This window comes from Coffea eugenioides, chromosome 3 (assembly GCF_003713205.1).
Source record: "Coffea eugenioides isolate CCC68of chromosome 3, Ceug_1.0, whole genome shotgun sequence".
Classification (NCBI taxonomy): Eukaryota; Viridiplantae; Streptophyta; class Magnoliopsida; order Gentianales; family Rubiaceae; genus Coffea; species Coffea eugenioides.
The window spans coordinates 14,150,541-14,174,489 of NC_040037.1; the positions used below are offsets into that span (position 1 = coordinate 14,150,541).

Below are 23,949 nucleotides of genomic sequence, written 5' to 3' on the forward strand. Positions count from 1 at the left end.
TTTCACAAAGTCCCTCCTTTTTGGTAGTTTTCTGCTTCATTCCTGAAATTGATTCCAAATACCAAATATGAGTAAATATCAGCAATTAACACAATATTTGTCAGGGATAGAAGGGAAAATTAATAATAAAAATACTAACAAATTATACCCTATCAATTCCCCCCACACCTGAATCATGCTTGCCCTCAAGCATGAGAACAGCAATTGAACACCAAAATTTTGACAATGGCTATTGCTCTAACTACCGTATTGCCAAGATACCCAGAAAAACATATATCAAGCATCACAGTTAAGATCCAAGAAAAATCACTCCGGTTAGCTTCCCAACCACCAACTCCTCCAATTTAAAGCAAACTAATCTAAGAAAAAGGAATGGTTGCTCACATTTATCAGCAAATGGTCCAACTATTAACCAAAATCTCGACATTAAGATCACAAACCGGCAAGCTGACTTATTCACATACTAACACAATCTTTATTTTATTTTTTCCTTTTTTTTTGTTTTTTTTTGTTTTTGAGTAACAAAAGACTTAGTCTATAGCCCTTAGAGCCTTTTGACGCGAACTCCAACATTTGACAGATGGAGGAGCCCGGTTACTCAGCTCTAATTGCTACGGGACCACGCACTCATAGTAACTACTACCTTTTGACGCGAGAATCGACACTTTAGGTGAAGATCCCCGGTTACTCAGTAGTAACAACTAGTGGAGTACAGTCACCTCTTATTTATGATAACATACCACAATAACTAGAAAATATCACAAAAATAACAGCAGCCAGCCTCAAATTTCCAAACATGGAGAACTAAAATTAATAATTGGACCAATTCACATGAAAAATGCCAACAATCATTCCCTATGCCTAGAAAAGTTAACCAAAAATTGGAAAAGTTAAGCAATTATTGCTATTCACCAAAGAGATATTCCTGAACTCAACCACATCAACTTGATATCCTTTTATTACTAAAACTTGGCAATAGCAGAATTAGAGGCAACAATCCAGCATCAAAACTTGGTAGTTATAGAAGAGCTGACCACTAGAAAAAAGAAAAGAAAATAAACGAAAAAGGAGATAAATATCAAACTAAAACAAAGGAAAAACCTCTAGAACCTAAAAACTAAAAATACTAGCACCCAAACTGACCCCCCCACACCTAATCACACATTGCCCTCAATGTGATAAACCAACAACAAAAATAAAGAGAAGGGCAACGGTACTTCCCTGAAATCGTCAAAAAAAGGGGTGGATCGGGCAACGGTACTTCCCACTGGTGTTCCCAATTAAGGCAAAAACAGAATAAGATCAGCCTAACAATCTCACTAGATGTATCAAATCAGAATAAGCAGAGGAAATGGAACAATAGCCCCGAAACAAGGCAAATAGAGGCAACTACTTCAACAGGCCGGTGCAAATGGCACCTTCATATCCCAATTCAACAAATGAACGCAGAAAAATACCCACAATACTAGGACACAATTCCCAATCAAAATCCCAACAACTGTCTCCAGTTGGACAGTCAAATATCCAATTCGATTTCCAGCGACAACCGAATATAATTCAATCAAATCTCAAGAATTTCAAGCAACACCGCAACCAGTACCACTGGTGCACAGACAGGAAAGAATTAAATTCAATGGCAGCAACTCAACCGCGGAAACTTAAACTGTAAAATACGCAAGTATCTTCAAATAGCGGCAACAATGATAGGCAAAGGACCTCAACCAGTACCACTGGTGAGCCACAGGGAAAAATTAATCAAACGGACAACAATCTAGCAGCAATTAAACTCAATTCAAACCAAAATTGGCCCAGAAAATGCCCAAATTATCACCTTCCTTTAACCATCCAGAAACCAACCACAAGTTGCAGGGAGTCAAACTAATTGGGGAGGAAATTACAATACCTCCACCTGTCAGAAATCGACAGGTGGGATGGCGCGGCTGGACAGTTGATGGCTGTGAAGAGGAGCTAGCGGCGGACTGCAGCGGCTTGGTGAGGGGAGACGCGGCTGGGCCGCGTGGCTGCAGAGGTGCGCTGGTGGCGAGCGGCGATGGCAGTTCGGGCGTTGTGCGTCGTGTGGGGTTGGAGGCAGCAGCAAGCTGTTGCGGTGCTGGGCTGTGGAGCTTGGGCAGGCGGCTGAGCTGGATCTGCTGCAGTGGTGGGAGCGACCGTGCGGTAGAGCTCAGGGCTGGACGGCGGCGCTGGTGTTGCTCTGGTGCCATGGTGAGGGCGGCGCGCTGGGGTAGCGCGCGAGCTGTGGAGAGCTCGCTGGAGCTTGGAGCTGTTGCTGAGGGAGGCTGACTGGACTGCGAGGGTAGAGATTGGTGGTGCCGTGCGCAGGTGGAGGGCAGACAGCAACGGTGGCGGCGCGCGGCGTGGGCAGCGGAGGTCATGCGGCTTTGGTTGCGGAGTGGAGCTGCTGTGGTGGTGGAGATTGATGATTGGGGGAATTGATAATTCGGGGGGAAAGGATGGCGGTCGAAAGAAGAAAAGAAAAGGGGAAGAGGGGAAAGTAGCGGGGAAGAAGAGAGAAAGAAAGAAGAAGAAAGAAAGAAAGAAGGAAAGAAGGAAAGAAAAAAAAAGAAGAAAAAAAATGGGAAATTTTTTTTTTTTTTTCAAAAACTATCTGAACGTAGATCTGAAATCTGAAATTATTTTTTTTAAAGTAATAATAATAAACAATAATAATAATAATAATTTTTTTTTTTTTTTTATAAAAAACATGGTTTGGGTCGTCCAATACCGCGCGGGCACGCCAAGATTGGTCTTCGTCCTCTGGTCTCAGAAAACACAAACACCGCGCGGGCACGCCAAGATTTCACTTCCTGGTCACAGTGGAGGAGATATTAGCCTTGATACTACCCAATGGAGAAACGACAAAACGAAAGAAATAAACAACTAAAACCAATAAAATCAATATTCGGGTTGCCTCCCAAACGAGCGCCTTTCTTTAATGTCTTTGGCTAGACATGCTATGCTTGTTCACGGAGGATAAAATCTTGTAGCTCGTTTCAATGCTTCATCTTCAATGTGATCCTGGTAACCCTCATAGATGGAGTAATCTTTGAGCACACGAGCTACGGTCTTCCATAGACTAGTTGATGGCGCCAAATAATCAAGTATTGATCGCAATTCTTCATCCACTCCTCCATCAAGAGCATTCGACGGTTCAAGATATTTGACCATAGCTACTCTTAATTCATTCCTGCCATGAGACTCAAGAACTTCTGGTATAACAAAATCAATCTCATTAACAGAAATCATAGAGTAAGAGTTAAGAAAATGCAGGTTAGGGAATGGAGGTGGTGTCACCACATTTGCTGATTCTTCACTGGATTCTTTCACTTGAATGGGTTGCAGTTGGGGTTCCATTTCTTCCTTTTCGGCTTCTTTTTCAACTGCATCTGTACATCTCTCTTCTTGAAAATCTTGCAGCTCCTCATCACTAGTCAGGCAAATTGCACTCTCATTTTCTTCAAAATCAACAATGGTTTTCGAGGGCAATTCTTCAAATTGAGAAGCCAATCGATTTATTCTGGATGTCAATAGACACATTTGATCTTCCAGATTACTCATTGCCTCCTTCATCATCTCATTTCTCCTTTGTGTCTCCTGTTGGAATTGATATGTATTAATAGCTAGTGATTCAACTATTTCTTCAAGAGACATACCTGACATAGATGATGATTCTTGAGACTCATACTGCTGAAAATTCATTGGCCCTGTTGTATAATTATAACTGGAGTTATCCCACCATCCTTGATCATACCCGTTTGGATTAGGGTTATACCACGTTTGAAACCAGGGTGAAAAATCTCCATAATTATTGAGGGGGACACTCAGATTATCTTGATATTCGGGGCACATACCGGTTGAATGATCCCTGGCATAACAAATTTTACAGGTTACAGCAGCCATTCTTTCTCTAATAGAGTTTAGTGCCTCTGAATATGCAAACTTAGCAAAAAAACTAGTCTCATCGCCTTCCCCGGAAACAAAATCCAGACTATCACCAAAATATGGAGTGTTAGAAGCCATAAACTATATAATAAAAAAAATAAGAGATAAATAAAAATAAAATAAAATAAAATAAAAACAAGATGAACTCAAAAAGAAATAAATTAATCTGACACCAGTCCCCGGCAACGGCGCCAAAAATTGACAGGTGCCGAACCTGTGCAATAATAAATACCTACTCGAGAAAAATACAGATTTTGTATATTGCGGTGAGTAGGGTCGAATCCACAGGGACTGGAGATAATTCGTTTCTTCTAGAGTCCAAAGTATGGGGGGTTTTGGATTAAATGCTAACTAAATAAATTAACTGCAGAAAATAATTGATTAAGAGAAATAATTAAGGGAAAACTCTAGCCAAGGGTACACTTCAGAAATGGTTCAGGCACTGATCATTGATTCACAGATAATTCCACATTTATTAATAGATTAGTTATAGTTGTCATGCACGCGATAAACAACCAACCCTTCCTTAATTTCTCGATAGCTAAGGTACGACCGTTAGCTATTTTTCTAACCCAAAAACAACCCTAGGTACGACCGTAGGATTTAATTTCTAGATTGTATTAATAATTAGAAAGGCCCAATCCTAACTAACAAACACGCTACGAGGGTTTGTTTAAACTAGATCGTATGCTCCCCTGACATAAACCCAATTACGCCAGTTGCTACTAAGATAGAGATAACGAACAATTACGGATTCAATTATCCCTATTTAGCAAAATAGCCTATATGAATAATTAAATATTGCGCATCTATTCAATCACTCACACGAGCTATAGCAATTAAAAGCAGGAAACATATAAATACCAATAAATTAAGGAAGCAATTAAAATAAATTAGATCTCACAGTAATTGTTGAACCAAATCTTTAGTTGTCCCCTTGACTAGAAAAGCTTAACCACGCCTCCTGAGAAAATCTCCCCGTTGGGGAATATTGTCGAACACCTGGCGTGTGTCAGAGGCCAGTCTAAGGAAAGAAAGAAAAGAAAACTAAAACTAAACTAAAACTAAAGCCCTAGATATATCTTGCTTCTGTCCGTTGTCCCCTTTTAAAGCAACAAAAGAAAGATGACTAAAAACTATCTAGGTGGTCCCCACACATGTGGACAAAGCCTCCCAAGTACTTCTTGTTCCAAGTCTCTCTACGTTGCTTTCTTTGAAGCCCAAATGACCAAATGCCTTTCACTAACTTGTGGTCCCCCACCAATTCAAGGGCCCAAGGATTGAAACCCTTAGAAATCTCCATATTTTTCACAAAGTCCCTCCTTTTTGGTAGTTTTCTGCTTCATTCCTGAAATTGATTCCAAATACCAAATATGAGTAAATATCAGCAATTAACACAATATTTGTCAGGGATAGAAGGGAAAATTAATAATAAAAATACTAACAAATTATACCCTATCACTTTTCCTTCAGCCTAGGAAGCTTAATCCTTCAAAAGCATATGACCATATTTAAAAAGGGCAAAGACAATGAGCAGTGCTTGACCAATTCAGGTTTTAGGCAGACAAACTTGGAAGCTAATAAGAGCATCAAACCTCATAACAAAATTTTTCAAGACTCGACCAATTTAAAACATCTAACTAACAGCTTCTCTTTTCTTTTCTAGCAATACCAACAATGGTTCACTTCAAGGTGCTCTTTAAACTATGTTTCAAATTCTTATTTGGCTAGAAAAGTCTAGATATATAACTTGCACCTGAACAGCAATTTCTTTCATATTACATCGCCAACGCAAGGCAACTTCATATGACTACGTTTCGATATGGAAAAAAAGGAATAAAAGAATAACAACAGCAATAAGACCCTTGCGATAAATTGTGTTTTATAACCAATTACAAGCCAAAGAATCCAGAAGAACCAAACTAGAGGAATCCTTTTATTATTCTTAAAAACAACAAAATAACATGTGCAAAAAGTTTGCGTCACCATATTAATGAGCATTTGAGCTATAGTTAACAAAGCGAAAATGATCATAATAAAAGCTGCCATAATTTAAGGGGGAAAAAGTGCTGAGAGCATTTTTATACATTAGAAATGCAACCTAATAACAGGATACCTCAGAAAAGTCCAAAAAGTTGATACCTTGATCAATATTGAAAAAGTTATAGTAATAAGGTAACAAATACAAAAAAAAAGAAAAAGATTAGAGGAAAAAGTTCATGGAAGATAAAAAGCAGGGAATTTTACGTTTTTTAATTTTTTTTTTCAATCAGATGAAGCCACAAAATTCTTCTTCTGACAAATATATATGCAAAAAACAACACATTATTTTAAGTCAATCACGTCATGTCTGGAATTAATTTGAGCATGTTTGGAAATTTATGAAGATTGCCCTTTGATTTTTGTCCCCATTATTTAACTCCAATTTAAACAAGCAACCCCATTAAATAGTAGGTTCCTTCTCCTGTCGCCCTCTCTCACGACATTTCTCCTACCTCCCTCCCTCCCGAAATCCTTCACATAGAAACGAACTTCAAAAAACTTCACATCAATGTGATGGATGAAAATAAAAATTTAACATTAGAAAAGAAATCTTGTGCTTTTGGTTTTCATTTTCTTGTGCAGTTTATGCTAAAAGTTTTGGGAGGAGAATGATTTTCAAGTGTAAGGATTTGGTATGTGGGAGAAGAGGGAGAAATTAGAGAAGTAACAATTGATCCAAGAATTAGGAGTGTCAGCATATTAAGTAGTTGAACTTTTTGTCTTTTAGGCTGCCTAAAATCAATTGAAGTGTTTTGTCAATTTCAGCGTAGCATGTGTTCAACATCCCCTATTTTATTTTCTCAAATTCAAGTCTTTTTCTATTTTATTACTTACGCAAGATATTTGTGTACTACTTCAAAAAGTTTTTTTCTTCTTTGAAAAAGTTTATTTTGGTTTGTATACTTTTCTTTTTTTTAAAAAAATTATTTTAAAACCACCTTCTTGCAGAGCTTGACCAAAAAAAGTATTGAATTTTGTAGTATTGATGGTAATATTTTTAATTTTCTCCCGTTAACTAACCTCATGCAATATACATAAACATAGCCAGAAATGTAACTTTGAGGAGCAAATTAAATTTATAGATATTTTTGAAATTCTAGTGGGGAGCAAAAATAATACTGTAATTCATAAAGGACATTGATTGTTGATTTTTTTTTTAATTTTTTGAGGGAAAAAAACTAGATTTTCTAAGGTTTTTGGGGACCGCCCCCCTAAGACCGTCTATGGCGATACAGGATCACTATATCAACAGATAAGAATGCCTTCATTTTAATGTGCTAACCCGAACATTTATCTCGCACCTGATTTTCCATAGTGTTGTTGTTAACTAGCTATTTTGGGATTAGTGACAATTTGATAGTAATTTTGTCTTTCAACTATTTTCTACTATCTTTCTTTTCTAGCTACCAGATCAACTCGTGCAGAATTAGTGTTGATCAAAATGGAGAATGAACTTATATATGATTTTGTTGTCACTATATTCCCAAATAACTATGCTATTCAATATTTTGCTTAAGAAAACGAATTCAAATATAAAAGCTTTATTATCACTTAATTACGACGTGGAGGTCAACACGATGCCTCATGCAATATATAATTAGGAAAATTTGTGTAAATTTTTTTTTCTAATTCACAAATTAAATTAGCAGTGGCTTTATTTCATAAGGATCACCTCGAGTATATTTTTAGAAACTAAAACAAACATTAACAATCCCGTTAATGATGCCTCATGAGATTTGTTTGGTCTTACACATCTAATGTGAAGCACGAGTTGAAGCTCTTGATGAGTAGGGATGGCAACAGAGCAAGAGAGGGCCCCCGTTGTCATATAACTCCGCCTGATCTCGCCCCATCCCTGCACCTGCTCGCCCTACTCCCTCTATGGGGGCACCTTTTTTTTCCCCTCTTAACACCCTTTTTTCTTTTTTGGCTTGAATCCATTTTGAATATGTGGGAAAACATCTGTGAGTATACCAATAGGATAAATCAGAACCTCCAGATTAAAACACAAGAACTACAGGAAATAAATCAATGAGAAAAGTAGGGAATGAGGAGAACTAGAGGAGAGATTTAATTATATTAGTCTTCCATCGTGAGCACTCACCTCCCTTGCCATCCCTAGATAAGACTTGGTTTCCGAGAAGTAGAGGTTGACAAGAAATTGAACCCATTAAAACTCGAGATCAAGTCTAATTAATCGAGCTCATATGTAAATAGATATTAATTATAATTTTTTTAAGGGGGTTTAAAATAGATGATCAATGCTATTGTTAAAAAGGGTGTCTACATATCATGAAGTTTGGGAGCATCTTCTTAATCAAATTACTTGATCCTTCATTCAAACTGCTTGAGCTCAGCCAATATTGATTCAATTAGCTACCGATAAGCTGGCTTATGAGATTGTTTGTAGCCCTATCTAAGAGATAAATACAACATAAAAACTGTATCAATTTATTAGCTTTGTACAATATTATTAAATATAACCACGAGCGAATATGAAAATATTCCTACGACATATATCTTTTGGTTTAAAAATTCTTCAGGTCCCAAAAACCTTAGTATAGTTGCTCACATATGAAAAATGGAGCAAGTTAAAATTACACGGCCAGAAATCGGTTACACATTGTGAATGAAATCTTCTCCCATCTAAAACATTGTCCCTTAAATGCTAAAGCTTGAATTAAAGACCAAGAAAAGGGACAGTCCACTAGCCATGCTTGACCAGAACAGTATCCGGTCTTCATCAATCTATCGAATTCTCCATATGGACCCCCTGAATGTGAAAAAAAGGCTAATGTTTAGAGTTGAATTGATTTCCAGTAGCCCCAGTAACAGTATATGCTTGTATTAGGCTATTAGCATGCATTTCGGTTCTGACTCTTGAGACGACTACCACTATTTCTCAGTCAACTCATGGTTTTTCTCTGTTTTTTTTTTTGGGGAAAAATCTAGGGGGATGCCAGCCCCAAATTCGTGGAAGTTGCTTTTGGAGACTTTCCCACTTCTTTCCCTGATTTACTTACTTCAACCTCTGTGCATAAATATAGGGATCACTCTCTCATTTGCACTAACAAGTGTCTTGCACAAGTTCTGTTTCAAATTGCATGGCTACGGCCATTAATTCAAGGCATCTAGCCCTTGTGTTTCTGCTAGGAATATTTACTTTGGGAAGTGGTAACCCACGCGATGTTGATTGCTTGAGATCTATAAAGGAGTCCTTGGATGATCCATTTCACCGTTTATCAAGCTGGGATTTTGACAACAGCACGGAAGGCTTTATATGTTACTTCGTGGGTGTTGAATGCTGGCATGCTGACGAGAGTAAGGTTCGAACTATTAACCTACGCGGAATGGGGCTAAAAGGTGAGTTTCCTAGAGGCATAGCCAATTGCTCAGCTTTAACGGCTATAGACCTTTCAACAAATAGTCTCTATGGAACCATTCCTTCTGATTTAGCCAGTATTGTCAAATATGCTACAAGTCTTAACCTTTCTTTCAACAATTTTTCGGGTGAAATTCCTGCAGGTCTTGCAAATTGTTCATTTCTAAATTCCATACAACTCAGCAACAACCAATTAACAGGTCAAATTCCTCCAGAAATTGGCCTATTAGATCGCTTGAAGATTTTTAATGTTTCCACCAACCTTTTATCTGGCCCAGTCCCTAATTTTATTAGCGCAACTATGCCTTCTGAAAGCTATGCAAATAATTTGCGGCTTTGTGGTGGTCCTTTAGAGCCTTGTAAGTCTAATTCAGAAACAAAGAAACAGGACAAAATCCTCTTCACAAGTGGTTTTGTGGTTGGATGGGTACTTTCTACCATCTTGGCTCTAGTTCTTAACTTGTTTATTGTGCCTATCCTGAGTGCAAGAAAACTAAAGAGCAAGAATGAGAAAAAACAAAAGACTACAGCTTCTCAAGGACCACGACTTTTAACTGCGAATGGGAGAATCCAAGACTCTAAGGTAACTTCATTCCCTATAACCAAATTGAGTACATAAGCTTGTGTAAAGATCCGTACTATTTCCAATTCTATCGCACTCCTTGTTCCAAGAAATAAAATATTCTTTGATCAAGAAAGAAGATTCCTTTTTTTTTTGTGGGTAAAACTTAAAAGGTTTGATCAATTAATTCATTCAAGTTTTAGTATAAACTTGCTAGCAGACAGTTTTGTTTTACTATAGACAGACAACGAACTTTAAGTTACACGGGCGTATATATGGATTAAATTGAACATCCTATAACTAGTTTTGTTTTCTTTTTTTGGTTATGATTAAGCAGCTAACTGTTTTCTTTCTTTTACCACTTCATGAGTGCTCTCCATTTTTCAGATCATATTTACAACCAAAATTTTTTCAGCATAAGTGAAGCTCCTTAAGGAGTATATATTTTGCAGTAATAGTGTGTGCTCTAATGATAGATTATGGCACTGGAAAAACATGTAACAAGAATGAGTTTCGAAGAACTCAGCAAGGCAACTGATGATTTCCACTGTATGAATACAATTGGAAAGGGGAAACTGGGGACAATGTACAAGGCAATACTCCAAAATGGTTGGTTTATTGCCGTCAAGAAACTCCATAACTCATATGATTTTGATCAAGAATTTATGTCTGAGCTCATGACTGTTGGAAGGATGAGACATTGCAATTTCATACCACTCATAGGCTTCTGCTATGAAATTAACAGCAGACTTTTAGTCTATAAATACATGTCGAATGGAAACCTCCATGATCTCCTCTTTTCTGCTCAAAACGGCAAGGTCAAGTGCATAGAATGGCCTGTGAGGGTGAAAATAGCAGTTGGGATTGCGAGAGGACTTGCATGGCTTCATCAGGTTGGAGTAGTCCATAGCAGCATTTGTTCAAGATGCATATTGCTTGATCATGGTTGTGAACCCAAGATATCCAACTTTGGAAGTGCAAAACTTTTGAAATCGAACTTTACTTCTTCGAGTTGGAGAACTGTGGTAGACAATGAAGTATGGGAGTCGGGTTCGTTTAAGAAGGATGTCTATGAGTTTGGAGTTGTGCTTCTTGAGTTAATTGCTGAAAAGGAATTTAGCCAAATGAATGGTTATCTGAAGAGTTTTGAAGGTCTTGATATGGTCGAATGGACATTTCAGAACTCCAAACCATGCGATTCGGATGAGATTAGGCAAGTATCTGAAAATGAGATCCTTGAGTTTGTTAGAGTTGCAGTTGACTGCATTCAATCTAATCCGGCAAGAAGGCCATCCATGCTAGAAGTGTACAAAACATTGAGCAAAATCACTGGGAGATCTGAACTTGGAAATGATTAATTTGGCTCTCTATGGGTAGATGATTTTTTTGTTTTGAACTTCAAAATTCATAGTATTGTAAGATCCACCAAATAAACTCCAATGTACTTGTGATTGCTAGGGAAACTAATACCCAGGTATAGTGTATCACTCTAATCCTAAGGTAAAAGCAAATAACATGGAGTGTTTTTGGATAGGAAATTATTTGAAATAATATTTTGAAAAAACATTGTAACATTTCTTGTCATACGATGTATGTGAGATTAAAAAATAGTTAAATGATTAAAAAAAAATGTGTTGACTACGATACAATCAAATAATTTTTTTCGCTGATAAAATAATATCTATGGTTGCTGAAGTACTCAAAACACAAAATATTTCAATTTGCTTTCAAGTAAAAAGTGTAATGTAAGCAATAATGTCAACAGAGTCAATACGCGAATTGGAAATTAAAAGGACGAAAAAATTTACATCTTTAGGTCGCTTTCTTGACTGCCTTTCATCTTTTTTAGCCTATCACAAAGAGTTAACCAGACTAATGACAGAGAATGTGACGGCACTAGTGCATGAAATCGCCATTACAAGCCGAGATGAGACAGTCAAGTGACTTGTGTGTGATGTAATTTGAAGGACTTGTTCAAACTAGATTAATGGGCATCCATACTTCTCGTGGCATCAAGATACATTGAAATTAAATTGGAAGTACAATAATTACTATCTATCTATACGAAAGCATGCTATGTGGGGATTGGGATAGTTACGTTAATTTGAATCTTCCTTTCATACCGTGGAAATGCTTGTGAAATATGCAATTAATGTTGTCATGAATCCATAACAATGAGGCTATAAATCTTATTTTGGACACTTACACTATAAATGCATTCCTATTTTGGTCCTTAAATTTAAATTTTGGATGCTTTACTTCCTTTAAGTATGAAATTTATCCACTTTACTTCGTAAACTTTATTTTTAGACACTGTATCCCTTCAAATATCAGCTCCATTCCATAGAATTGTCAAAACTAATGGAACGGTAGGTAAGTGATGCTCAACATTCAAGAATTAAAATGGGAAGGAGTTCACGTTTTAAGGGGGGCAAACTATCCAGAAATAAAGTTTAAGGAATAAAGTGGGATGAGTTTTATGCTTAAAAGGGTAAAGTGCCAAAAAATGAAGTTTAAGGTATAATATGAAAGTACTTCTAACCTTCAAGGGACCAAAACAAAATTTAACCAAAGAATTGCCTCCCATTGCAGAAAAGTATTGGCTATATACAAAACTTAGGCCTATTTTCTAACCCGATCAAATATTTTCCGTTACTTCCGGTGTTTGGTTAGAAATAATTCATGAGTTTAAGATTGAATTATATTGTCCCTCCATCTGGAGAAAGATGCATCAACACATGTATAATAGTATGACCATATTCTTTTATGTAAATAATGTCCAAATAGAAATCAAACTTTAAAATGTACGTATTACTCGTGAAGCTAGTATTTTTTTTTATTTTTGCCACAAAATAGGATTCCTATAACCTAATCTAGTATAATTTAGGGAAGGGAGAAGGGCTATAACCTAATCAGGGGGACTGGATATGAGCAGAGACTGCATAAAAGATTAATTAAAACCGCCGCATATAATGGCAACTTAGTGGTGACCACCAGGCCAAAGGCCCAATGGCTGTGAAGCCGGTATTAAAGAGCTTGAAAAGAGACCATTCTGTGGCCGTGCTTGACCCGAACAAATGGACCGTCCTTGAACGTGGAAGAAAGATTAAATATTAGACTTGAAATAATTTTCAATAGCCCAAGTAAGACTATAAGGGCATAGACTTTGTCAGTCATGGCACTTGAAAAAGTACGATTATTAATTAGGAGACTTCTCTGCTTCTCTAGTCCCAGGCTTTTCTGCAAAAATTGAATCTGCAAAAATTGAATATCATTCTCCTTATTTGTAAGAGTAACTGGCTGACACTAGTTAAATTTGTTTCATTTTTGCAGGACTGCGGGTTGGGGTTCTATGCAATTGGCACATGAATGATTAAAAAAAAACTGATGGTTGAATAAGTTTAATTTGAGGATGAACAAGATTATTGTAGGACAACTTTCGACCGATAACAAAATTGTTGTGTTTTATCATGTTGTTATCTTTAGTATCCTATATTTGTGTATGGTGCTTACATTGTAGAAGCCAATTATCTATCTAATTCGACTACTTCAACGGTTGAAGCCCTGATTCTATTTTCTTTGTCGCGTGCGTTTACTTTAACACTCATGGTCATTAATGTTGGAGAATAATAGTCATGATTATTAACCTCGTTGGTCAAATTTTGGTGGTTTGGGACTTGAATGTGAATAAGAAAGAAAACAACCGAAGAAAATTGGAGAGCTAACTTAAACATGTTTTGTTTTTTTTTTCCACTTAGGGTGTGTCCCAACCTTTTTTGGCTAGACTAATCCCCCTAAGGCCAGCAGAGCCCTGCCCAAGGATGCCAACAATTTTACCATAGTGGAAGTCGAACATGGGATCTTACCGTAAAAACGGACTTAGCAGTACCGGCCGAGCTGCCCGTGGGGGGCAAAACTTAAACATGTTCTTGCTGAAGAAAAAAAATACAAAACTAACCAACTAAACATGAATGCTTCAAATGTTATTATTGCGATAAAAAAAAAACTAAATATGAATACTAAGAGTATTGCCCAATGGAGAACCAGAGAAGAGATTTTAGTGTTTTTGTTGCTCTAAATTAATTTGTTTTCTTTCTAAATTTCAAAGAAAACACAAATGGAAACCTATGACTGATGCTTTTTCTTCTATTTCTTTCTATTGTTACTTATTATTATTATTTTTTCCCTTTTGTTCCTTTTGCTTATCTTGGTAACTAGATACCAGAAAAGCTCAGTAACTAAGCCAACATGCAAATATTGCTTTCGATTTTTATGTGCTGAAAGTCTTTTAGGTTCTATTTGATAGCTCAATTCAACATCTAAAGTTAATAGATTTAGATCTTAACGTATTCAGATGTGTTTGATAACAAAAAATAAAACATCTAAACAAATTAAGCAACACTGAATTTTTTAGGCAAAAATTGTTCCAAAAAATAAGTAATAAGTTATTCACTTATCATTCAATGTGATATATACTCAAATATGTCAACTTTAATAGATTAACATCTGCAATCTCAATAATGATAGTACATCATCCCAGTGTTGATATTCACAGTAATGAGATTCCCAGATATACTCTCGCACGCTATGTACATCATAAGTGTATTCTTCTTGACATTACTATAACGTCCATCCATCAAGGTTCCATAATCCTTAAACTTAGGAAAGGAATTTATTTTATCCAAAAAATGTGATGTACCTATTTATGAATATCCTACCCCCCCCCCCTCATTACACCCCTTCACAATGATCTTCTCCCTCATTAGTATGTGAAAATGGTTTAGCTTGTCATTGCGAACATGAAGGTCCACTTTGAATTTGCGATTTTTCATTACCACACCGAACATATCTTGAAAATTGGGCTTACACTAATCATTGGACTCACGGTCCAAAACGATAAACAAGCCCAATATGCTATCAATTAGCCCACACTTCATTGTGCTGCAGGGTCATCATCTATTAAGGCAGTATTACTGCCAATCAGCACACTTCCATTGATGTTAATGGAAGCCACTTTGCACTTGTTGTCATATTTATGTCCGGGTCCTTGGTCCAGTTCCAGGAGATTCATGTAATCGTGCCACATGGCATCACATGTCATGCTTTGTTAAGGTCAAAGGCCTCATTTATGTGACAATGATAGGTTGTCGAAGCCTGTACAATAATAAAAATAAAGCTAATTGCCAGTTAAAATAACCAAGACCCGATTCCAAGTACTGGAGGAGGGACTCTAGGTGTGCAATGGGTTACTTGATTCACTCTGTTCCCGAAGAGTTTGCTTGATCCGATATACCCGAATGGGATGGCTTTTTTTCACAAATAATTATGAATTTGTAGACAGGGTAAGTAGGGTCGTATCCTCAGGGATTGGGGATATTTGTCTCTTTAGAAATCCAAAGTAACAAAGGGGGTGTTTTTGTATAAAAGATAACAATTAAGACAATTCAACTAAAAATAAAAATAGGCAACTAAAAATTAAATGACAATTCACTAAGATCAAGGTAGTAATAATTAAAGGTCTAGCCAAGAAATAACTTCAGCAATGGTTCACCTAATTGATCATCGATGCACAAGCAATTCCAATTATTTATTAATAAATAGGTTATAACTGCCAAACAAACGATGGTAGTCAACCCCTCCTTACTGTGTCGGTGACTAAGGTACGCCCGTTAATCACTGCTCTAATTGAGAAATAATCCTAAGTACACCCGTAAGATTTAATTCCCCAATTGCCTTACGTATTAGAGGAGTCCTATTCTAACCAAATAACGCACTACCAGGGTTATTTCAGATTAGCCCGCGTATTCCCCTGATACAAGCTTAATTATGCCAGTTGTCACTATTTCAGGACATTTAAATAATTACAGATTTAATGCCCTAATTGACAATAGATTACCCAATCAACTAAATATCCGGATCCAAGACAGTCAATTAATTGAATAATCATAAGCACGATAATCAGAGAATATGCAAATATTAATAAATAAAAGGAAAGGATAAAATTAAATCGATCTCACAATTTTTAGGCGACCCAAAGTATCCGTTGTCCCTTGACTAGATAAGGGAAATTAGTTCATTCTTGGAGAACAAAGCCCACGCAAAATTGAAGAGAAAGCAGCGGCCATCAATTGGGTAAATTCACGTCGTTGGAATACTGTCGAAAAAGTAAAGCTATAGGAAGTGGTTCATTGTTTTGTTTGGTCTTGACATCCGAAAGAAGAAAAGCCACTGAGAGGCCAAAAGAAAAGTCAAAGTCTCAAAGCTACAAGTATTCTCCTCCTAACATCCGAGAGGAAGCACTACTAAGAGGTACCAAAAAGAAGAATTAAAAGCTGTCTATCTAAAATGAGTGCTAGCCCTCTGCAACTTTTTGTTTCTTATCTAAGTAGCCTTCGATGCTCCTGTGCGGCCGTTTTCCCAACGGTGAGAAGACTTTCGTCTTTTTTTTTTCCTCGGCAATTACTGAAATAGGCCCAAGTTTTTCCGTTGCCAACATTGCCCCTGGGGTAACTCTGTGACTTGGACTCCTTTTCTGTCAAATTGGCACTTGTTATCATATTTTCATTCTACTCCCTGAAATAAATGCAGAATACTAAAAGTGAGTAGAATCTAGCAATTAATCCACATCGGGTCAGGCAATAGGGGAAATTAATGATAAAATAAATGATAAAATTGTAACCTATCAGACAAGTATCGAGTGTGTATAATAATAAATATCTATTTAAATAAAATATAGAATTTTTGTATATAGTGATAAGTAGGATCGAATCCACAGGGATTAGAAAAATTTTATTTTTTCTAAAATCTAAAGTAAGGGGGTTTAATAAAAATAGGAATAATTAAACAACTTAAATAAAAAGGCCTAACTGATAGTTTATTAAAAATGAAGCAATAACCAATAAATTCCAATCAAGAAATAACTTTGGAGATGGTTCGCTCAAGTGATGATCAATGTTTTAAAAATCGGACCGTTAATTGAACCGGTGAAGTGAAAGGGTCGAGATTCAACCGGTCGGACCGGTTCAACCTCGGTTCAATGAATTTTTTAAAAAATAATTTATATAAATATATATATGTACAAAATAAGACATGTAATGGACTAATTTAATACTTTATATGATGAAAAGTTTACTATTTTTTAATAACTTGAATTTTTAAAAATAAATTTTTTAAATTATAAGTAAAAACAAATAAATTTCATCTCAATTTCAATTATATCTAAATCCAACCCAAAAATATCACAATATTTTGAAATTATACAAAATTCAAGTCTATGAGAATTTAGATATTGTGAACTTAAATTTTAATTTACGTTTTGGGATTTAGAGATTGCAATTTAAAAAATGAAGTTTGGAGTTCGAAGGAAGTCAAGAAAATCGAAAATAGAAATGTAAACTTGATAAGAAACAAAAAGTGAGATAAAAGTGAGTGGTTGTGGCATTAAATAATTTGGGTCAAAAAAATAATTCTTTTTAACTTTTTTCAATTTAATGGACAAAAACAAAATTAAAAGATGGAAGAAAACATCAATAAATTAAAAATAAAGAGATTTGATTAAAAAGGGAGTGACAAAAGAAAAGAGGATATAGAGAGAGAGAGTTGAAAATTAAAAGAAAAAGTCATGAGAGAATGAGATTTTGTAAGAAAAATGAAAAAAAGAAATATGAGTGTTTGTTTTATATAAATAAGTTATCAAAAAAATTTAATAAAATGTGATGGTGCAACGGTTAATACATTGATCTTCTATTACAAAGGTCTTGAATTCGAATCTTGATAGCTGCATTTTGCAAAAAAAAAAAAAAAAAAAAAAAAAAAAGAGGAAAAGCTGAAAACCGGAAACCACCGGTTCACCGGTTTTCGCGGTTCAACCGGTTTTTGACCGGTTTTCTGGCAAAGTCAACTATATCATTGAACCGGACCGGTGCCATGGCCGGTTCGCGGTTCAACCGGTCGAACCGGCCGGTCCGGTCCGGTTTTCAAAACATTGGTGATGATCACTGCAATGATAATTTCATTTACTCACTGATAAACAAGTTATAATTGTCAAATAAACGATGACAATCAATTTTTCTTTACTATATTGATGATTTAGGCACAATTGTTAATCACTTCTCTAATCAATAAATAACCCTAGATACGATCATAGAGTTCAAATTTTCAATTGTCTTATGAATTGGAAAAGCTGTTCTAACCAAAAAAACATGCTATGAGGGTTATTTTAAATTAATCCATGTATCCCCCTGATACAAATCCAATCATGCCAATTACCACTAGTTTAAAATAATTAAACAATTACGGATTTAACTACTTCGACGTGCGTGGAATGAGGACATGCAGGGTTCCCCCTTGCAGATCTTGTGTTCTAAATTGTTGGCGACACAGCGAGGCATTCAGGATTGGAATAAGCAGTCATTTGGGAATGTATTTGATGCGGTTCGGGAGGCAGAGGCGGGAGTAGTGAGAGCAGAGGCGGCTGTGGAGAATGAAGCATTGGAGGAGGCGCAGATTGAGCTACAAAGAGCTCAAGCGGAACTTACGAGGTCGCTAGCAATCGAAGAGCAATTTTGGCAGCAGAAGGCAAGAGTGAAATGGCTTCGTAGTGGGGACCGGAACACCAAATACTTTCATGCGGTGGTTAAGCAGAGGAGAGTGCACAAAATGATACACAGAATTAGGAAGGCAGATGGACAATGGGTGGAGGATGACGATGCAATAGCAAATGAGGCGATCGCTCACTTTTCGGATCTTTTTTCTGGAGACACGACCTACGCTTCGAGTGGACTACCACATTTAATTCCATCCTTGATCACGGGGGAAGACAATTCGATGTTAGAGAAGGCGCCGACACTGGAGGAAGTCAAACAAGTTGTATTTGCAATGGATGGGGATAGTGCTGCAGGCCCGGATGGGTATACGGGCAGGTTCTTTACATTTGCGTAGGACATCATTGCTATTGATGTCCATAGGGCAGTGGTGAGTTTCTTTTGTGGAGCAGAGCTACCTCGGTTTGTAACGTCTACCTCTATAGTGCTTCTTCCAAAAGTTCCGAATCCCCAAGATTTCTCCAAGTTTCGATCGACCAGCCTTTGTAATTTCTTTAATAAACTGATATCCAGGATATTGGCGGACCTTGTAGCTCCAATTTTACTAAAACTCATCTCCCCTCAACAGAGGGGGTTTGTCAAAGGGCGAGCCATCACGAAAAATTATTTGTTAGCCCAGGAGCTGGTGAAGGACATTGGTAAGAAGTCGAGGAGGGGTAATTTGGCTTTAAAGTTGGACATGACGAAGGCATATGATCACATGTCTTGGATGCGTATTATTGCTATTTTGCGGAGATTTGGCTTTGGGGAAAGATTTATAGACATGGTATGACGCCTAGTTTCGAATGTCTGGTTCTCGATTCTAATTAACGGGGTGTCTCATGGATTTTTTAGATCTAACAGGGGTATACGGCAACGAGATCCCCTATCCCCCGTACTTTTTATTATTAGGGCGGAGATGTTATCACGCAGTTTAAATAATTTAACTCGACAAGTGGGCTTTTTGGGATTTAGGGTCCCAAGGGGTTGTCCTACTGTTACGCACCTCGCTTTCGCAGACGATGTGCTAATTTTTTCGAATGGATCTACCGCTGCATTAAAAAACGTTATGCAAGTTTTGGGAGAGTATTAGCAGTCATCGGGTCAATTGATGAATGTCCAAAAAAGTGGGTATCTAGTGCACCCGGCTATATCCTCGACTCGCAGAAGGGTGATTGAGTGAGTTACACGATTTTCAAGGCAAGTTTTTCTATTTCGATATCTTGGTTTCCCTCTATACATCGGCAGAAGTAAATCGTCATACCTTGAGGAGGTTGGTCAGGCTCTGCTGTGTCGAATCGTCTCCTGAAAATCTAAGTTTCTTTCCTAAGGGGGGAAACTTACCTTGGTCAGGCATGTTTTGATGTCCATTCCAGTACATTTGCTGGCAGCGACTGTGATACCAATCTTGGTGTTCAAAATGGTGGAAAAAGTATGTGCAAATTTTCTTTGGGGTGAATCGGAGGCAAGGTTGAAATACCATTGGATTGGATGGTCTCAGTTGTGTTATCCGCTTGGGGAGGGAGGAGTGGGGATTAGGCGTTTAAGTGATGTGTATGCGGCATTCTCTTGCAAACTGTGGTGGCAGTTTAGGACGGGCTCATCGCTTTGGGCAAGTTTTCTATGGGCTAAATACTGCAGAGATCTTTACCCATGTCAGGTTGAGCTGAGTCGGCAGGCCTCAGGGACATGGCGGAGGATGTTCAGTGTCAGTCGGCAAGTGGAGTTGTCTATGGTCTGGCTGATCCAGGAGGGAATTTGTCATTTTTGGTATGATAACTGATTGGGAACTGGCGCACTGTTTCTTAAAACCACAGTGCATCCAACCCTATCTTTCAAAGATTTCATTACACACGGGAAGTGGGATGCAAGTTTGCTCTCCTGGGTCATTACTCTTGACCTTCTCCCTTCGGTTTTACATCATTCAGTTCCCCAGCATGGGCGGGCGGATGAGGTCGTTTGGAGCTTGTCGTCATCTGGCAAATTCTCTCTATCATCGGCGTTCGAGGAGATACGGCAAGGCCGAAGCTCCTCGATTGTTCTCTCTCACATCTGGCATTGTCGCATTCCGACAAAGGTGTCCTTCTTCATGTTGCGCTTGTTGCTCGGACGACTGCCAACCCCAGACGTCTTCGGTAAGATAGGATTTCATATGCCTTCCAAATTTTCTGCTGTCATAATGGAGCAAATGAGACATTGGAGCATCTCTTCTTGGAGGGACAGATCGCGATGGAGGTATGGACCTATTTTACTGACTTAAGTGGGCTCCAGACTGTCGTGTCAACTTTACGGGCTCAGGTAGTGGCTTGGTGGATGGTTGGTCCGAGAGCTGAGAAAAGGCGCATACTCTTCAGGATTTTGCCTTGTTATATTTGTTGGCACATATGGAAGGCAAGGAACCAAGCAGTATTTGAGGGGACTCGGATGTGCGCGGTCACTATCCGACAAGCCATTATGTCAGACGTTGCGGCAGAACTGGAAATTCATTTTAATCATAGGCTGGGAAGGGTCACGTTTCCCCAGCTATATGACTGGTCGGGTCAACAAGCGAGCGGCGTCAGCTATCAATTTGTACGGTGGCAGGCAAAGACATAGGGAGGTTTAACGCTGAATACGGACGGGTGTTCCAAAGGCAATCCGGGTTGGAGTGGTGGGAAAGGGATATTGCAGGATTCTTCAGGCAGCCCCGTATTCGCTTACTCGGCATTCTTTGGGAGAAGATCCAGTTTGCATGCGAAAGCTCTGGCAATGCTAACGGGGCTGCAGCTATGTGTAGAGAAGGGTTTTAGCTATGTGTAGAGAAGGGTTTTAGCAGTGTTGACATCCAATCGGATTCTCAGGTATTGGTGGGGATTGTACAACGCCGCTTGCGATGCCCATGGCAGATTCGTCGAGAAATAGAGCAGATCTGGTAAATGGTGGGAGATGTGACGCAGGTTTCTCATTGTTTTCGAGAGGCTAATCATGTGGCAGAAATTCTGGCTAGCGAGGGTGTTTATCATCAACGTGCCTGTACTGTCTATGAGCATATCCACAGTTATCCAAAACTAGTTAGGGGGGAATCCCGCCTAGATAGGCTAGGCATGTCAGCTGTTAGGAAGACATCAAGGGGGAGAGATTGACCGCTGATATTCAAGGATCATCCTTCACATTGACTGGAAGAGCTGAAGTTGAAAAGAGAAGATTTAATCTTAGTTTCAGATCTTAAATGCTTAAAATTTTCACTATGATGTAAATTTGTTGTTGAATTGTGGTTTGATGGCAAGGAGTTTTGGCCCTTTATAAGGGGAAACTCTGTCGAAATTTTTTATATAAAAAAAAAGTATGTTAAAAAAAAAAGAAAGGCAACCGCTACTTCATCTCTATGGAATAGAAGGTGCTCAAGTCACCTTCTTGTGCAAAAAATAAAAATAAAATATCAGGCACCCTTAATATTTAATTAATATAACAACCGTAAGAAATAAAATCAGAAAATATTTGAATACTAGTAAATAAAAAGAAATAAATATAATTAATTCGATCTCACAATTTTAGATGAACCAAATCCTTCGTTGTTTCTTGACTAGAATGACTATCTTAGTTCATCTCCAAGGAAAAAGCCATGCGCCAAGTATTGGAATTAATTGTCAAGACCATTTTCCAAGAATACAAGATGAAGTATTGAAAAAAAAAAAGGAAAAGACAAGTCGTTCTAATTACTTGCCTCGTTGTTTTGCGAAAGAAAAGATAAAGAAGCAAAACATGCCTCTTCTTATTCCATTTCCTATTACTACTAAACTACTATTACTTATCCAACCAAAATTCAAATCTTAATAAGCTAAAAAATCATCTTCAAAAAGTCCTACAAATTAGTCTAGTCTAGTATTTCAACAAAGTAGGAGGCTATCCATTCGATGGAGAATCCGAATTTCACTTCTTCAATTTAAAATAAGAGATCACGTGCCAAATCTCGAGCTTCCAAAAGTGCAAGTTAATGCTTTGACATGCCTACGTCGAACAGTATAAAATTTAGTGAAAATCACGTCTTTAATCCATTTTTTATCCAAATCCCTATGACCAATACCAATTACTAAAAATAAATAGAATATACCAATTAACGCAATATTTGGTAAAATAAAAGAGGAAAACAATCATAAAAGTTATAGCAAAAATGCAACCTATCATTATGATACTCGTCTGTGTGAAAGGGCGCTTCCAACAGCGCAGAAACAACATTGTGCGTCTTCCAAACATTGGCCCTATGCTGCCACTAGCACCTATGCTGTTGAACAGCCTCCTCCTTTGTGGAATGGGTCTCACCAGAGTCCTGAGAGCAGCGTATTTTTTTGCAACTCAACTAGCCATTTTTTGGCACAACCATGAGCAGATGTCGAATCGCACACTCCAATTTATATCACATTATTTCAGTGCATAACCTTTATGTTAATCACCAACAGTTTCGTTCCCCTCTTCAATTGTAGATTCCTTCTTCAAGGATACAACAGTAATTTTTATATTCTGTTAGGCCAATTTCATTGGCCCAATAAATGTGTGAATAGTGAAATGGTCTGACCCACGGCGCTTTGGGGGCCAAAGAGATCGCGAGATCAAACAGTATATCGACCATAAGGATCTCCTTCCTAGCCTTTGCTTCGCAAATCGTGCAAAGGGTCCGCAAGCTATCCCTCCTCATCGATCACTGCGAAATTTGATACACTTCCTAGATTCCGATCAATAGCACCGGCAAAGTGAGGGTGTTCATATTTGACACAAAACTAGAAGGGCAAAATCAGTTGTAGGAGGAAAACGTCTTTCCGGTGACATGTCCAATTATCCTGCACTATTACAGCACATTGTACTCCTCACTTAATGACGAGAAGGGTCCACAAGCAGCCAAGTACAAGCTCTAAGACTTCAACATCGAGATGGGGATTAATTTCTGTAAGATCAATGTCTACATGAAATTGGCTACCACTAAAGTACCAGACAAGATCTAATTCTAACCACCGAGGGCGCAGATACTTTCTGATCAATTCACCGAGGAACATATAGACCTGTGACACTGCAACTATACCTCCAAGCAGCCTACACTTTGTCAATCCACATCAGCATTAGTCAAGTCCGCTACCTCTCAACTCCTAATTGGGCAAAGTAATTCGCTGTCCCAGGTCTTTGCATCATATTTGATGTTGGGTTTGGGCTCGTGATGACGGATTTGATCCAGGCCTATCGGCATCCCAAGTGGGCTACAATATTTCTCCATATTTGATATTGGGTTCGAGATGATGGATCTGATCAAGAATCTGATTTAGGCCCATCGACATCGCAAGTGGTAGCAATGTGGGCCATAATATTTCTATGGAGCAGTTGGACCATGTCGTGGCCTAATCAATATCAATAGTCATGTCAACTATAAAGGTCCAGAATCAACCCAACTTCAA

At 37.8% G+C, this 23,949-nt stretch overlaps 1 protein-coding gene across 1 annotated transcript; it reads left to right on the forward strand.

The window, feature by feature from the left end:
• The first annotated feature begins 9,107 nt into the window (after window positions 1-9,107).
• LOC113766102 (probably inactive leucine-rich repeat receptor-like protein kinase At5g48380) lies at window positions 9,108-11,305 on the forward strand. The gene is made up of 2 exons (XM_027310327.1): window positions 9,108-9,968; window positions 10,424-11,305. Exons 1-2 carry the CDS (start codon window positions 9,108-9,110, stop codon window positions 11,303-11,305), a joined length of 1,743 nt encoding a protein of 580 aa, XP_027166128.1.
• Window positions 11,306-23,949: the final 12,644 nt, after the last annotated feature.